Below are 16,687 nucleotides of genomic sequence, written 5' to 3' on the forward strand. Positions count from 1 at the left end.
CAAATCCCAGAAACGATTGAGGAGTGTGAGGGACTTTTAAGCAAAGCACACAGATGCAAGAATCGAGGAGAACTGAGTGTCTTCTCCTATTGAGATGCGTCGTTTGGGAAACAGATCCTGGCTTGCTAAACTCAGCAGTGCTGAGATTGCAGCCCAGACAGAGACTTTCCGTCTCTAGTGCGGAAAGATAATTTGTCTCTTTATAAAACCTCCCTGTCGTAGCTTGTTGACATAAGTCTGCATCTATCCTCTTGGCATTCATCAACAAAACTGCTGAATAGAAAATCAGTCCATGAAAAGCCTTCACAGCTTATCCACGGCACAGAGTGGGAGAGGAGGGGAGGAGAGGCACCGAGCTCCTTCCCCGGAGGCTGGGATTGAAGATGGATTCACCTTCACAGAAGGTGCCCTGGGCGGGGTTGGTGTCTCTCACAGCTCCCCCCCACCCCGAGGGTGGAATAGGTGGTCTTCTACTTGGTACACAGCATCCAGTTTTATGCAGCTTTCTTCTGCCCCTTCACTCTCCAGAGCTGCTTCTCCTAAACATTCCACGTCCAATGCTCGTCCCGAATCCATGTCCTCGGCCTATGTCCCTGAGCCTCTTTGTGGGTGTATTTGAATTTCAGGGTTGGCACAGGGTAGGGGTGTGGGGTTGGGAAGATATTCCTCCTTTAGGGAGGTCTTAGCTGCCTAGGAGGTGAACTTGAATTTGACCAGGTGAAGAAATCACATATGGGTATGTGTCTTGAACCCAAAAAGTCCTCTGCAGAATGCAAAGAGTGGTTCTGCAAAGCTGTGGGGTTATGGTGTCGGAAATGTGTTTCTTAGATGTGATGAGGGTTCACCGGGGGTTGTATGGGCCAGGGGTCCTCTGTCTTGGATGAAAGGATTCTCTGTGTCGTTGGCATAATCTGCTTTGTATTGCTATTTTCAGAGGCAAGGAAAAAAAAATTTTCCCTTGTTTCATAGATTTGAGTCTACATAATCTGAACACAAACAACACGAACTAATTAGAAGCAGTGATCACTGAGTGACCTGCTCTGACTGAAACCCACCCAGTTACAGATACTGTATCCTCACGGGGCATGCTTCTGAGCTTTAAAGGCAAAGCAATAGCTCTTTTAATTAAATGTTTGGTGCTATTAGATAAAACTGCCAAGTTCCTAAGAGTAAATAAGTTAAATGCTCCTAAGAAGGTGAATGGGACCTACACTAGGAAAGTTTGCGAACTACAGATCTTGACTGTGTGGTTTGGGGTTCCTGTGTATCATTATGAATACCTGCATAAGCACTTAGGTCTGTGATCCTCTTAAGCCATCTGTGCCTGCAGGGGCTCTCTGGGGTGGGTGCGAGGGAGGAACAGGGAAGACAGGGCCAGGCTACCTGCAGGCACTGGAAATGCTGCTGGCCCCAAGGCCTCTAGGCTGAGCTTGTGCCCTGCTCACTGCAGGAAGCAGCATGGAGCCTGGCCTACTGGGGATCAAGTCCCCCCTGATTTACAGACACAGAAGGCAGATAGATACCTTTATTAAATGCGTATCTCTGAATCAAGTTAGAAGAATGCACAATGATGGCATGTCCTGGTTCATTGCTTCATTCTCCCTGGCCATTTCATTTTCTTTTAATTTGTATTTTATTTTACTTAATCTTTTTTTTTTCCTCCTGGCATCTGTTCTGGGGCTGGAACTCGGGGCCTGGGTGCTAGCCCTACATTTTTGTGCTCAACGCTGGTGCTCTGCCCCTTGAACCACAGCTCCACTTCCCACTTTTTGGTGGTTCATGGGAGGTAAGAGTCTTAGGACTTCCCTGCCCAGGTTGGCTTGTTCTGCGATCCTTGGCACTCAGCCTCCTGAGTAGCTAGGATTACAAGGGTGATCCACCAGTGCCCAGCAAGAAAGCAAGTCTTCAGAGGGCACCACTGCTCTCCTGCAGCAGAGGGGGAGCAGAACAGAAGGCGTTTAGTCAGAGAGGCCCTCTCCCCGTGTCTCTGGAGACTCCAGCATCTCGATTTCTGAGTTGTGTTGTTAATGCCATGTTCTTGAGCTGGCAGCCACCATGCAAAGCTCATGCCTTCTCTTCTGGTGGGAGTGTAGGGGGAGAGTTGCCTGCCAGAGTGCAGACTGCTACACACACACACACACACACACACACACACACACACACACACACACACACACACACACACACACATACACACACACACACTGCAGAGCATGCCCTGGCAGGCAAACATCATTTGCACACTGGATGACCACTTTGCCCACATCCAGTTACAGTTGCTTACGAGCTAGTTGCCTGTCCAGTCGAGGGAAAATGATTTTCAACTAGAAATTTTAATGAATAGGGAGATGAGGTTGAGTCTGGAAACAAGAGTAATACTTCCGGCTGATCTGGCTCTGGGATCCACGTGGACACGGTCTCCGGCAGTTCCTGCTGGGGTGGGAGTTAGAGAGACCTCCGGATTATAGCCCTGGTTTTCATTCCGCCATCCTGGGCATTCATGACCTCCTGGCACATGTGGAAGTCCTCAGTTCCTTTCTGTCTTTTTATTTAATGAAGTCTCACTGCGTATCCCAGGCTGGCTTCAGACTTACAATGCTCCTGTCCTATTCTCTGGAGTTCTGGGATTACAGAAATGTGCTACCATAATCGGTTTCTCCAGATCCTCATCTGACATGAGCATTGGTCTCAGAGGAGTGATTGCTAGACTTAAGGTTTGAATTCCAGGCCACTCAGGAGTAGGGGAAGGTATCTTCTCTGAGCCTCAATTTTCTCTCTTATAAAGCAGATTGCCCATGCAGCAGGGATAGTTCGAGGATTAAAAATCAAACAATACAGTGAGCCTGGCAGCAGTGGTTCACACTTGTAAACCTAGCTTCTCAGGAGGCTGAGATCTGAGGGTTGAGATTTGAAGCCAGCATAGCTAGGAAAACTCAAGAGACCTTTTTCTCCAATTAATCACCAAAAAGCCGGAAGTGGAGCTGTGACTAGAGTGCTGGCCTTGAGTAACAATGTTCAGGCCCAAGTTCAAGCCCCACAACCACCACCACCAACAAAAGTGGATAAAGGGATGGGGCCAGTGTAGAACCTTAATTCCAACTGAACCAACACTTCCTGAGCATTGACTGTGGGCTTCATCTTATGCTTGTCTCCATGATGGCCCAGACAAGTTCCATCCTGTCTATTGAGCCAGTCAGCCGAGCTAAGAATGGGGCCTCAAAAACTAACAAGTTAGCTACAACGAAAGCACAAAAGTAGATGTATATACAACATATTTGTATGTGTATGTATGGAGAGAACACATCTATACATAGGACTCACACACGTATGCATATGTGTATGTTTATACACACATATGCATATATATGTGGGTGTATGCATATATATGTATACACACATGTATTTGCTGTCCTGTACTAATAACACATGTGTTTAACTCCTGTCACTAGAACAAAATGATTGGTAATGATTCTCTTCTCCTCTTTCTCCTGTTTTCCTTCCTCATCCTTCTCTCCCTCTCTGTCTGTCTGTCTCTCTGTCTCTGTCTTTTCTCTGTCCAGTTTCAGAGACCTCATGACTACTCTCCACCTTTTCGGTTTGGGACAGTGCCCAATGGAAGTACAGAGAGGAACATTCGGAATAACTACCCGTACATGCACCAGTACATGACCAAATTCAACCAGAAGGGAGTGGAGGACGCCTTGGTCAGCTTGAAAACGGGGTAAGGCTGGGGGGGTCTCTTTGACTCTCTGCAGGCCTGGTGCTTATCTGTACCGCCATAGTATTTTCTGGAGAGCCACAGCAGCCGGATGGACCCAGGAGGAGGAGGAGGAGGGAGGGAGGAGTTTTCTTAATCTGATGAGCATCCCAGATTTCCTTCAGAGCTACGTTAACAAAAGACAAATCTAGGACACTCTGGAATGCAGAGAACCAGAGGGATTCCTAAGCCGATAAAGAAGATGCTCTAACTCCATGGGTTATTTTAGCCCAAGAGAAAGATCTAATAAGGTTGAGAGTTCAAAGAAATGGAAAACAAAGATTATTTGTATTAGTCTGTAGACAGGAGTGGTGTTTTTCTTGTTTGGGTATGGGGGGGGAGTTGTAGCTTGCTAATTGCAGCAAGTTGTGCAAACTAATGGTAAAATATGACTGAGTGAAGTGGGGATGTGACCCCCACTTAGCCAACCAGCATTAGCCAACCACGCAAGAGATCCTGGCTTCATCTTGGCACCGTGGGGTAGATACTGGACGGGGAGGTGGTGATGAAGTGAAAAGAACAGGAAGAGAAGAAAGCAATGAGGGTTCAAAGGTACACGAGTTGGTCTTAAGGGGTGGCCTGCGTCCTCCATCAGTGAAACTGTAGGGAGGATAAAGGAGTTTAGGCTTTGTCTCAACTTCCTGCTTCCAGTGCTCACTGTGTGACCTCGTGTGGCAGTGGCTTCACCTCAAAAGGCCTCGTAGGAAGGATGGGGACAATGCCAAGACCCCCCTCGTCAGGATTCTGTGATGAGCCAGGGAGAAAAGTTGCTCCAAAGCATTTTGAGTAGTGCCTGCTACGAAGATGGTACCTAATTGTTATTGTCATTTGTTGAAAGGTTAAATTCTATTCCGTGCATCTTCAGGAAGTCAGGGATGTGTGAAATACAATTTAGAAAGGATTCCATTAAAAATGATTTCATTTGAAATGAAAGAGTTGTTTAATGAGAGAAGTTTTGATTATCTAGAAAATTAACTTTTCATGAGGATTTGAGTCATCGGGGCTTCCTGAGCTGAGAACCTGACTGCAGTCGTTTCCTTCTTGCTGCCTGCTTCGTCTGACTTGAGATCTAGGGGTCCCTGTAAGCCATGGAGCCAAGATTGCCCCTCACTTCCTGGGGGTGTTGGCTGAAAACATTCTGCCCTTCCATCCCATGTGAGTCCCTCAGTAGAGTCAGGGAGAGCACTTGGGTAGGCATTGATTTATGCCGACTTGGGTTCTTTTCTTCCAGGCTGCTATCACATCCAAGGCTTTTTACATCCTAGGCAAGTGCTCTACCCCTGACGTGTAGACCATTTAAAGTTTAAATGAAAGCCTAACAAAAATTGCGAAACAAAGTTTCTCCGATGTGAAATATACTGCTTGATGGCTCCATACAGCGGGCCACCTGTCAGTAATCCCTACACCCTCCTCCCGCCACCACTCTCTTCCATCCGCCAGCCTCACTCTTAAATGTGTGTGTCAGTCCTCAGGGACTGGCTGCTGTCCCATACTCTTTTGGGCTCAAGGCTGGCGCTCTTCCACTTGAGCCACCGCTCCACGTCTGGCTTTGTTTTTTGCTGGTTAATGGGAGAATGGAGACTCACCAGCTGCCCTGCCCAAGCTGACTTTGAACCTCGATCCTCAGATCTCAGCTTCCTGGGTAGCTAAGAGTAATGCATGAGCCACCAGATCCCAGCTACTGTCCTCACTTTTGAAGTCCAAGGCCACCTATCCTTACCATTTCGACATGCAGAGCCATAAGCTTGCTCTCATTTTGGCTCTGCATTCTGGGAGACTATGGCCTGGGGTAACCACTGTGTGTGTCCCATGGCTGTGAACACTTCCATTGTTGAACTGTATCAACCTTTCTCTCTTCTAATCTTGCTATGATTAGTACTTCTACAGACATTTCTACATATGACTTGTATAAGTGAGTACGTTTCTCTTGGTTTGAACTCAGGTCCTAGGCACTGTCACTGAGCTTTTGGGTGCAAGCTTAGCACTCTACCACATGAGCCACAGCTCCACTGCCAGATATTTTTTGCTGGTTGATCGGAGGTAAGAATTTCATCAACTTTCCTGCCTGGCTTGGCTTTGAGCCATGATCCTCAGATCTCAGCACCCTGAGTAGCTAGGATTACAGGTGTGAGCCACCAGAACCTCGCTTCTCAGTGTACTTGTAAGTCTGGAACTGCTGGGTTATTCAGTAGGTATGTTCTCAAATTTACTAGGTACAATACCAGAAAAGACCAGTTTTTGATGACTGTCCAGCACAAATGTGGGTTTTGTTCAATTCTTGCCACTTCTTTTAATCCATGTAGTTGCTATGGGCAGACTAGGAAAGCAGTGTGGATGACAGCCATGGAGACAGCAATGGAAGGCTGTCTAGCTCCCTCTCATCCACTGATTACCCAGTGCTCAAAGATGGGTGGATTTCTTTCTTTTCCAATTTTTAAATATAATCATAATAGTAGAAGATGAGAGAAATAGAAACCCATCACTGGCTGTAAATTGTATGAGTTGTTTTCTGGAAAAGCTAGGATAATTGTGACATCCATCTAAGAAAACTTGGGCAGATGGCAATTCACTCTACACTCAATTTCTCGTGAGGAGGCTTTATGCTGTTACTTTAAGACTTAAAGGGGTACAAGTCCTTCTTTAGGAAGTAACTCCATACCCTTAGGGGTGAGTGCACAGTAGTGTACCTGCTGGAGATTCAGTTTCAAGGGGGTTAATGTTGGCAGAACATTAACAAGGTGCTTAACAAGGTCCCTGGTTAATTATCTAAATACTAAAGTTTGAATACATAATGCATATATGTGATTCCAGAGTCATAAAGTATATTAGAAGATGAGCAGTGGGGTTGCCTTTCCACTCTGCCTCCCTGTCTTCAGCTGAAGTGACCATGGAATCTTTTGGATTCTGATTGGGTGAGAGCCCTGGCTTTCCCGCTGGGTTTGAGTCACGGTGCCCCCTGTGGCTCTGAGCAAGTCATCTGGCCTCTCTGAGCCCCAGTCCCCCTTCTAACACATGAAAGGGATGAACTGTTTGATCTCTGAAATAGCTCTGAGATTCTTTTATTTGCATCACTTACTTTGTTAAAAGTCAGATAAGCTACTGTCAATTTCGCAGGGATAGATTTGGGAAAAAGCAATCCCCAATCCTAACGTGGATCAGCTATTGTCGGTGCGTGAGTCCCGTGCCAGCTCGTCCAGTGCAGGTGCCTGGGCCCAGCATGGGACTTTGTCTCTCGTCATGGAAACTGAGAAACTTCAATTCTAATCCTCTACCCTCAGTCCAGGTGATTTTTGAGATGTGCTAAAATTTTATGTCAGATATCCTAGAGGAAATTCAGTTTTAAACAATCTATTTGAAAGAGAGGCATATGAAAAATAGATTGTGTTGAGGTTTGAACTCAAGACTTCCTGGACAAGACTTTCGTTATGTGAATTAACACCCCAGGTATCGAATACCTCTGTATCTTGCCAAATTGAAACTCCATACCCATTAAACAAGAGCTCTGTGTTCTCTCCCCTCCTCAGTCACTGGTAACCATGTTTCTATGTCCGGCCCCTGTGATTCTGATTATTCTAAGCCCCTTACTGGAATGGAACCACGAGGCAGATGTGTTCTTTTGTGTGACTGGCTGATATCCGGTAGCCATGTTTTGGGGGGGGGATCTGCTTTAGCTGTAGCCCATGCAGAATTTCCTTCCTTTTCAAGGATGACTAATACTCCCCATACAGGCATCCATCCATCCTCTCATCGGCAATCTCATTGCTTCTACCTTCCAGCTATTTTTTTTAATAATGCTGCTATGGTCATAGGTGGATAAAGATCTCTCTGAGTCCTTGATTGGATCTTTTCTTAGTATCTACCCAGACATGGAATCATCCAATGGACCAGAAGTTTTCTTGCTACTGGTCCATGTGGGCTTTCACATCTCTGCGTTCTCTCCACTCTTGCTCTGTGTCTTTCCTTTTTTCCAGCAGTGCCATCCGGACTCCCATCCCCTGAAGGAGTCGTGCAGCCATGCTGAACACACTTCACGTGCTTGTCTGTCCTTTGTGCGCCTTCTTTTGAACGAGCATCCCCTCAGGCTTTGGCCCCGGTTTGAATGTCACTGTAACTTTCAGGAATTCTCTGTGTTTCGCTCATCACCTATCCAATGCATGATCTGCAACTATTTTCTCTCCATTCTGTGGTTTTCCTGTGCGTATTTCAGTCATTGTGTTGGCAGAGTCTTTTTATACAGTTGTGTGTGTTTGTGGGTTGTTTTTTTTTTTAAATTTTATTTTAAGGAGAGTTATCCTGTGAGTAGCGAGCACTTGTTTACAAAGCTCAGACTGTCCTTGATGTGTCTGTAAAACACAAAAGGAGAAAGGAGGTCATGTCTCCTGGCAGGTATCAAAAATGACTTCACGGCAAATTGAGCCTTGATCCTACAGTCTTGAGCACACGCTCTCAAGAGGGACAGCATCGTGAATATGCATTGGTACCCATGGCCTGTGACTCAGCCATCTGCGACCCCCAGGCTTTGGGAGGTAATTCGCTGAAGGTAGAGAGAAAGAGAGAGATCTGGAATAGACAGGATAAGGGTGAGGAAGTGTGGTTAGGAGTTATTCCCACCAGACCTCCAGGGGATACCACGTGTATGGTACACAGGTCCATAGAACCTGTGGATTGCACTGTCACATTTCTATACCATCTCTGCATTTATGGAGACCACATCATTTGGGAGCTTGGGCCTAAGTGTCTCAGTCTTTACAAGGCTCCTGTGAGCTGCGGGGTGGGGGGAGGGCATTCTTATCCTCATTAGGAGATGAAGAGTCTCAAGCCCAGTAATACTAGTTGATTAGCCAGCAAACTGTTGAGTGGAGTGGTATTGTAGAGTCGGACTTGCTCCCCATCAGGGGTATTTGCTGGGTAGTTGTGTAGGGGAGGATTAGCGCTCAGAGGAGAATCAGAAATTCATGTGATAAAGCACATAATGCAGCATTGTATGCACCCCATGTATCTGCTGATATGAGGGTTGATCGAATCTCAGCAGCCTCTTTTCTGTCCTCCGGAGAAGGTGGGTGCTGGGGGCTGGAAATGGCAAAGACAAAGGTAGACGTGGAGCGTAGGCTCTGCGCAGAGCAGCTCTCTCAAGAAGGCTGCTGGGCTGAATTTTATTTGCTGTGTTTCCTCAGTCAGACAGAAGCAGGCATGGATGGCTCATTTTCATCTGCCGAGTTCGAAGGTGGGCCCAGATATCAGCGTTCTCCATGAAATAGCGTCATCACCAGAGAAGGTCAGATGGATAATGACCTGGTTTTCTGAGCTCCACCCCTACACTGCAAATAAAGCTCAAAAACAATTGCTCCCACATCACAGAGTTAGGAAATGGTTTGTTGTTTGTTTTTTTTTTTCTTTAATAAAATCTCAGGAGCAGAGGCATCTTTCTTCTGTTTTTTTTTGTCCTTGGAATTACTTCCTGTTCAGTTCTATTAAAATGATATTAAAGGATTTGCAAGGCCATCCATAAAACGTGTTAAAAATAGGAAAACTGGAGGTGGGGAAGAAATTGAATGAAGTGCAATCACAGATTCTGTACATTCAGAGGTGGGAGAGAGAAGGAAGGAAAAAAGTAGGGACTGAAAGGAAATACATGGAAATACATTGACCGAGATATTGCTAGGTGATTTGGAGTATGGATTTTCTTTATAGCCTTTTACATGTAATGAATTTTCAGCAGCACGGGTATTACTTATACTAATAAAAATGTGTCCCACGAGTCTCATCCTTCACTGTCTTTCCGAACCTCCTTCTTGTGTTTGTTGCTGTATCTAGGATTTACATAAGTCTGGCTTTTTGCTTCTGTCAGTTAAATCCATACAGCCCTGTGCGATGGCCTCTGTGCCCAGCAGCTGGGAGAATCTTCACTGAGCTGGATGAATGTTAGGAATATTGCACCGTGCCTTGCCTACCATGAAAGGGCAGTCCAAGAAGCAGTCGTTCCTCAGAAAGCTTGCCAATGCCATTCTTGCAGACAGTTGGTTCCCAATGTCATTTCATCTCATCCTTCGGACTTCTAGTACCCTAAACACCAGGGCTTTCTGCCATTGAAAGGCTTCCTTTTATCTGTTGACCATGCAATTCTTATCAACACTCGTTGCAGGCGAATACATGATTTTCCCTGAGTAAGGGTGGAAATGTAGACCCTTAGACACTGTTCTGCCTTTGCATTTGCTAACTAGGATATCTTTGTCTCTATAAAGTTCACTTTGTTGAAGTTTTGTGTAAGCTACCTGAGTTGTTCTGGAAACTAAGCAAGGTAGTTCGAACTAGCAGGTGACAGTCTTTTTTGCAGGGAATGAGGATTTGTCTATGTGAGAGTATTTTTCTGGTAGCTCTGTCTGCATGACTTTGGTTTTTTCATTTACTTGTATGATTTTCTAAAGTATCTTGATCCATGTCACATCTTTTTTTTCCCCCATCTATCTCTCCCTCAAGTGTCATTCCTCCATTCATCTGCCTCCCTCCCCTCAAACTCCATCCTCTCCGATAGGTTTTCGATTCCAGCCACTCATGTTTGTTGCACTGTCTGTTAATTATTCAAAGAGCTTGCACCATGGAAAGCCACCCTTGAGAATAACATGCTTTAGTCCATTTGAAAGTGTCTGTGAACATGTGTTTCTGCATGCATTTTCATCCATGTTTGCATTTTAGATCTAACTTCCACATAGGATGGTGGGGTGAGAGAACATGCTGTTTTTCTTTCTGAGCCTGATTTACTTCATTTCACATAGTTTTTTTCCCAGCTCCATCCATTTTCCCTGCAAATGACATAGTATTAGTCTTCCTGAGAGATAAATACATTCCCATTTTCCGTTGCCTAAACCTTGTAACAGTCCTGAGAGACGGTGACCTTCCTTGTTTCCCTCTGTGATTGAGGCTGTGGAAGTGGAAAGTTTAAACTTAGTCCCCATCTTGCTCCAGACAAAATAACAAGTGCAACCATTCCTGTAACATTGGGAAATGAGAATTGTGTTCATAACTGGAGCAAGCAAAATGTCTCTCTTTATTTCTTCCACCCAAAGCTTTAATATTGTTTTAAGAAGGGTATCATTCCTCCTTCCACAGACGTGGGGAAGAGAAATGAATGCCCAGGGGGGAGAAGAGATGAGTTTCTTGTGTCATAAACTGAACCACAATCAGGACACAGTTAAAAACATTCCTCTGGGGCTCCTCGGAAAGTTAAAAATAGACATACTAGATGACCTCACTATAACACAGTTGGGAATATATTTGAAGAGAAGTAAATCAATCTATAAGAAAGACACCCATGCTCATATTTACTGTAGTGCTATTTACAATCGCCACACAGTTGGAATCTGCTAAATTATGCCTAACCACCAATGATTTGATGAAAAAAATGTATCTAATAACATATATATGTATATTATGTATACATATATATATACACACACACACATGGAGTATTTTTCAGCCATGTGAAATTATGTCAATTAAGATGGAATCTCAAACATTTTTCTACTCAGGCTGGCCTGGAACTGGGAACCTTCTGATTTCAGCTGCCCAAGTAGCTAGGATTGCTGATGTGTGCGGGTACCACCAGTGCCTGGCTAGGAACTTCAATCCTGTATACTTGATGGATTTGTTCCTTTATCTGAACATTATTGAACATTCTCTGAGCTGCTTCTTAGTGCCCAATGTAGACACTGGAGTGAGCAATACCAAATTTCACATTCTAGCTCTTCTATCTCACAGCGTTGTGGCCTTTGCCAAATGAAATCATCTCCCCGAGTCTATTTGCCACATCTGTGGAATCCTATCTCCTGGAATCCCGCTGAGCATTGGATAAATGGACTTAGGGAAAGTACTTTGTTTCACACATAATAGGGCTGTGACCAGTGTTAGGCTTTTGACAGATATTCTCTTCTTAGTCTCTCTCTCTCATTTTTGTGTTTTCTGTTCCTGTCTTTCAGCCCTAGGGCGTGGCAAGTTCCCCAGAGCCCGTCCCATCTAGCAAGATGAGGTGTTCTTAAATGCTTTGTACCCAGAGTTGAAATTCCTTTTCTTCTGATGTCTCAAACCAAGCACTCCAATCAGTTAATTTGCTTCTCAGACTCCAATTTTCCCATTTACAAAAAAAAAAAAAAACTGAGATAATCATTTGCTTAGGAGTGCGTTGTGCAGATTAGAGGAGAACACAGTGTCTGGTACATAGTAAACACATAAGAAGCGTCTGAACACCTTTCTGAGCAGCATTCTTGATAAAAATAATGCTCCACTTGCAACTTGCCGGAGCCCAGTTAGATCTCCTTCAAACCACAAGCAGCGCCAGCGAATGAACTACACGGGAGATTTAATGCTGTGAAAGCAGCCAGTACCTTCCTACCACGTGCATTATGGTGGGAAGAGAGACGCATTGGTGAAATCCCTTAATGACCATCACAGATTTCAGCTGTTACTCCGTCCAGCCATAGGTGTATGAGAGACATTGTCTCCCCTGCAGCCAGATGGGAACACCCAGGTTGTGTAAAATGCAGGCACCCCACTTCCCAAAGCAGGCAGCCAACCCAATCCCCCTGCCAACCCCAACAAGCAGAGGAGCATTACTTTGGAAGACTGTAGGAAGATCTGGAATAATGGTCTCCAGGGGATATCTGGAGACTTCTGGGCCTGAATTTCCTCACCTGAAAACACAAAGAGACTACACTGCAGGGTCTCTCCAGTCTTCACATGCAATCCATCTGGGTCCACAGTGAAACTTCACAAAAACAAAAGGATGACTTGCTGAACCCTTCCCTGTTTTTTAAGAACAGCACATAGATGTAACTGTGCACACACAGAAGCTCTTGCTTCTTTCCCTTTTCACTGCTGCTCCATCACCTTCCTCATTAGGTCTTTCTCAAGAATTTGCCATACCTCCAGAGCTCCCTTACTGACTTGTTCCAACTCTCTTTTTTCTTCGTTTGTACCCAGTAGCATTGTCTCCCCTCTCTGTCCCCCTCCTCTCTTTCTCCTGATTGGTCATGGGGCTTGAACTTAGGGCCTGGGCATTGTCCCTGAACTCTTTTTGGCTCAAGGCTAGTGCTTTGAACCACAGCACCACTTCTGGATTTCTGGTAGTGAATTAGAGATAAGAGTCTCATGGACTCTGTTTTTCTTTCCTATTCTTGATTTCTCCATATCTCTGCGTCTTTCTGTTTGCCTTGGTATCTGCTTCTTTCTACACCTGTCTTTTCTTTTTTCTCTAACATCCTTTCCTCTTCTCTGCCATTTTTCTGTCCTTGTCTTACAAATTCACTCAGAGCTTTCTCAGTTAAAAAAGCAAACAACTATTACCCCCAGTTTTTCCTGAATATTACTGATGGAAATAATCAACCCAAATTAAATTGGAAACAGCGAAAAGCACACAGGGTGAAATGTGTTATTGAATAAAAATCCATAGATGACTGGAGTCTTCTTGGTAAATTTTGTATCTCTGTGCCATGCTGACCCAGGAGAATTGCACTTGGTGGAAATAATAACTACAAAACAAAAATCAAAAGCAGTTGAAATTATAAATTAATAAAAATTTGTTGTGCCCCAAATGCTGATCAATGAATCAAATCCTTGTAAAATATAAACATGAAGAGAATTAACTCCAGTGAAAATCATTTCTGGAGGAAAAATAAAAAAAAAACTATTGGAAACAATTTAACTATGCTATGCACGGTATTGATCTAGGGATTAAATGAGCTTAATGGAGTTCGCTCTAAAAAATGCTTCAATGAAAATGAATCAATGCCATGTAATTTTGATCTTAAAGTTTGCAGAATGAAGTTTGCCCACCGAAGTTGATTTAGGCCAACACTGTCAGAGGTTGTCCTGTCAGATGTGCTTTCTGGATAGGCCCATGTCTCAGTCTCCATTACTAACCGACCCAGCACCGCCTCTCTGTTCCATGATTTCAGCGTTGCCCAACAGTCCTCTGAATCTCAGAGGTTCTGCAATTATGAAACACCTGTACTTCCTCCAACTTTCTCCATCCACCAGAGAATAAGGCCACTTCCCCATGGGCGATGATGACACAGGAGCTCAGAGGCCTCATCTGTGGTGCTGGGAAGTGCCGCCTGTCATTTCACAGCTGCCCAGATGGACCCAGATGTGCCACCCATCCCCGTCTCTCCCTAGCCAGCCGGCTTTGACGTGACCTTAAAAAAGTACATTCAGTTATCATCAAAGAAGTGTTTCTTCTCTGTCTGTCTGTCTGTCTGTCTGTCTGTCTGTCTGTCTCTCTCTCTCTCTCTCTCTCTCTCTCTCTCTCTCTCTCTCTCTCTTTCTCTCTTTCTTTCTCTCTCTCTCTCTCATAACACTTGAGGTGAAACTTCCAAAACACACTCACACACACACATATACAAACAGTCCCACTCTGGTTTCATTAATTCATCGGAACGAGCCAATGTCTTGTTAAAGGCTTCTTGAATGTTAATGAATGAATAATTAACCTTAACTATATAATTAGCCTTTAAATGTGCAGAGACCCCAGAGAGCATCCAAAAACACGGGTAAGGAGAGGATGAGCTCAAACCGGAAGCTTTTGATTAGAAAATGTCAGGCCGCTGGATACTACAAAGTCTCCCTTCAGAAAAGGGGCCATGCCTGGACCCCGGGGCTCTGTCTCCCTGTACGTGTAGGGAATCAGATTCCTCCACAGTCTTGATCCTTGGAGTGATCTTTCAAGTCTGGGAGAGATGGAGACCTGCTGATGTAATGGGGTCAGATCCCAACATCTCTCCAGAGTTGTCAAACATCCAGCATGAAGCTAGCGAGTTCAAAAGCAGGAGAACCCTGCTTACTTCCTTTGCTAATTTACAAGAGATGAGATCTCACTTCTCCTTCAACTTCTGAATTGCTGTCATTCCTAAGGACACGGGCGATAGAGAGGCATCGCCATTCCCGCAGCCCTGGTGTGTTTGTGGGGTGCCAGGGCAGGGGAGGGGGGAAGAGAAGAGGTGTCTTTCAGTCAGCATGGAGCATGGGGCATTCGCTCTCTTCCATCCTCCTCTGTGTTTGTGTCGTTTTATTTGTCACAGAGTTGAAGGGAGTGCAGGCAGACAGGTGGTGTGGGCTTCAAGGCACCAGGTAGGAGTCATGTCTCAGGCAGGCCTTGACCCTCAGGCCTCCCCCCTGGCCAGTGGGAGAAGCACTTAGCTGAAGAAAGCATGAAAAAGATGATTTCCTCTTGAAGAAAGAAGGAAAGGAAACGTCCATCAGAGAGATTAACAGGGCCCCTTCACCTGTGACCCTCCGCTTTCACCTGGCAGCTTTGATCTGAAGGACAAGTCCCTTCAGTGCTGGTCTTTGGTCTGCGCTTTACAGAGCCCAAGATTGCCAATTACTAAGCTGAAGGCCGATATATCACTCTGTCTCCAGCAGTCACAGCTCAGATATCCTCAATGCTTTCTGTCCAAATTGACTCTATTGAAACGTGGCCTTTGCCTCCTTCCCACTCTTTGGGTCCAAGAAGAAACTGTGGCTGGGACTGGGGATAAAACTCAGTGAAAGGTGCTTGCATGCTTAAAACTCTTGACTTCCATTCCCAGCACCACCAAAACTGAGATAAAACAAGGCCAACAAAGCACAGTGATCATGGTCAATACCCAACTATCTCCCCCAGGTACGGGCATGGAAAGAAAATCTTCGAACCTTGGCTATCCTGTCTCATCTCTGCCACTTCTTTCCCGACATCCTTACCATGATTTTCTAAAAAGTAACAGAGATGCCTGCACCCGCAAGTTCTGGGGAGCCTGGAACTGGGTCACAGAGGTTATATTTGTGACATTTAGTGTTAGCTTATATCAATTCAAATGTTGCTTTGATGCTCAGAGGCCGGGTCCGGATAGGGAGCCATTTTAATGTTCAGTGCCTCAGTTTCCCCGTGAGATAATCTGGAGAGCAGACAGTGAGGGAGCAAGCCCATCCCATCACAGAATGAATAGAAGGAGGTAACCCAGGTAAAGGGCTGGGCGTATTACATTTGCTGTGAACTCTGAATTGGACTGGAGTGTGTGTACGTGTTCTGGGCATTCATTTATGTGCTGCCCACTGCACCCAAGTTCCTTATGTAACATCACTCGATTCCCAGCAGCCCTCTGAGAGCAGCTTCAGCAGCTCTGTTTTGCAGAGCGAGAAAGGGAGCAGAGCTTCAGACATGCCTTGACCAAAATCCTTGCCTTGTGAAATTCACTTTCTAGCGCCTACACAATTTATTACTTTTTTTTTCCCCTTTTGACAACAGGATAATTTTTTTTTCAATTGGAAACAAATTGAAAATAAGCCTTTAGGGTCAGATCCAGAGGGGAGCCCAGAACTCTATTCCTTTTACTTTCCTCTTCCTCATCAAGATGCTGGCAGCTCAGCCTCATACAACCAAACGTTGCCCCCATGTCCGTGACAACCATTCACGTTGCATCTCAACTTGCCACGGCTGAGGACAGAGGCCACCCATAACCTCCGGCCCTGAGGGCATGTGTCATCCACTCTCAGTTCCTCCATCGGCAGTCCCACAGGCTGAGTGCTGGCTGACAGAATCATAGACTATCCCAGCTGAACAAGTGTATTTCCACAGGACCAGGGGCCACCTCAGTCACAGATGAGGAACCAGAAACCCACAAAGGGAAGTAAGTAGCTTTCCTAAGGCCCCCACCATCCACCAAACTCCTACCTCAGTTCTTCTACCACGCATGCTGAGTGCTTCCCCACCTCCCCTAGCTCTCCAACCGTATCTCTACAGCTTCAGCATCTCTGGGTATGCAGAATGGCTGTTCCCCCTTCACGGGTCCACTCTGGACCGCCAGCATCACTGACCACACGCAGCTTTTCTTCTTGCTTGGGTGATCTGAACATATTGGACACAAGGAATATTTCAAACCTCACCACGAGCCACTATCAGAA

The 16,687-nt window shown here is 45.3% G+C and overlaps 1 protein-coding gene across 1 annotated transcript in view; it reads left to right on the plus strand.

Moving 5' to 3' along the window:
* The window catches only part of Grin2a (glutamate ionotropic receptor NMDA type subunit 2A), a 254,883-nt gene that overhangs the window by 202,476 nt on the left and 35,720 nt on the right, over positions 1-16,687 (plus strand). Inside the window, exon 9 of the mRNA XM_090324808.1 lies at positions 3,561-3,721. Within this exon, the coding sequence (XP_090180934.1) occupies positions 3,561-3,721 (161 nt within the window). The remainder of the gene's footprint in view (positions 1-3,560; positions 3,722-16,687) is intronic.

The sequence above is a fragment of the Megascapheus bottae genome, chromosome 36 (genome assembly GCF_031878675.1).
Source record: "Megascapheus bottae isolate mThoBot1 chromosome 36, mThoBot2.hap1, whole genome shotgun sequence".
NCBI lineage: Eukaryota > Metazoa > Chordata > Mammalia > Rodentia > Geomyidae > Megascapheus > Megascapheus bottae.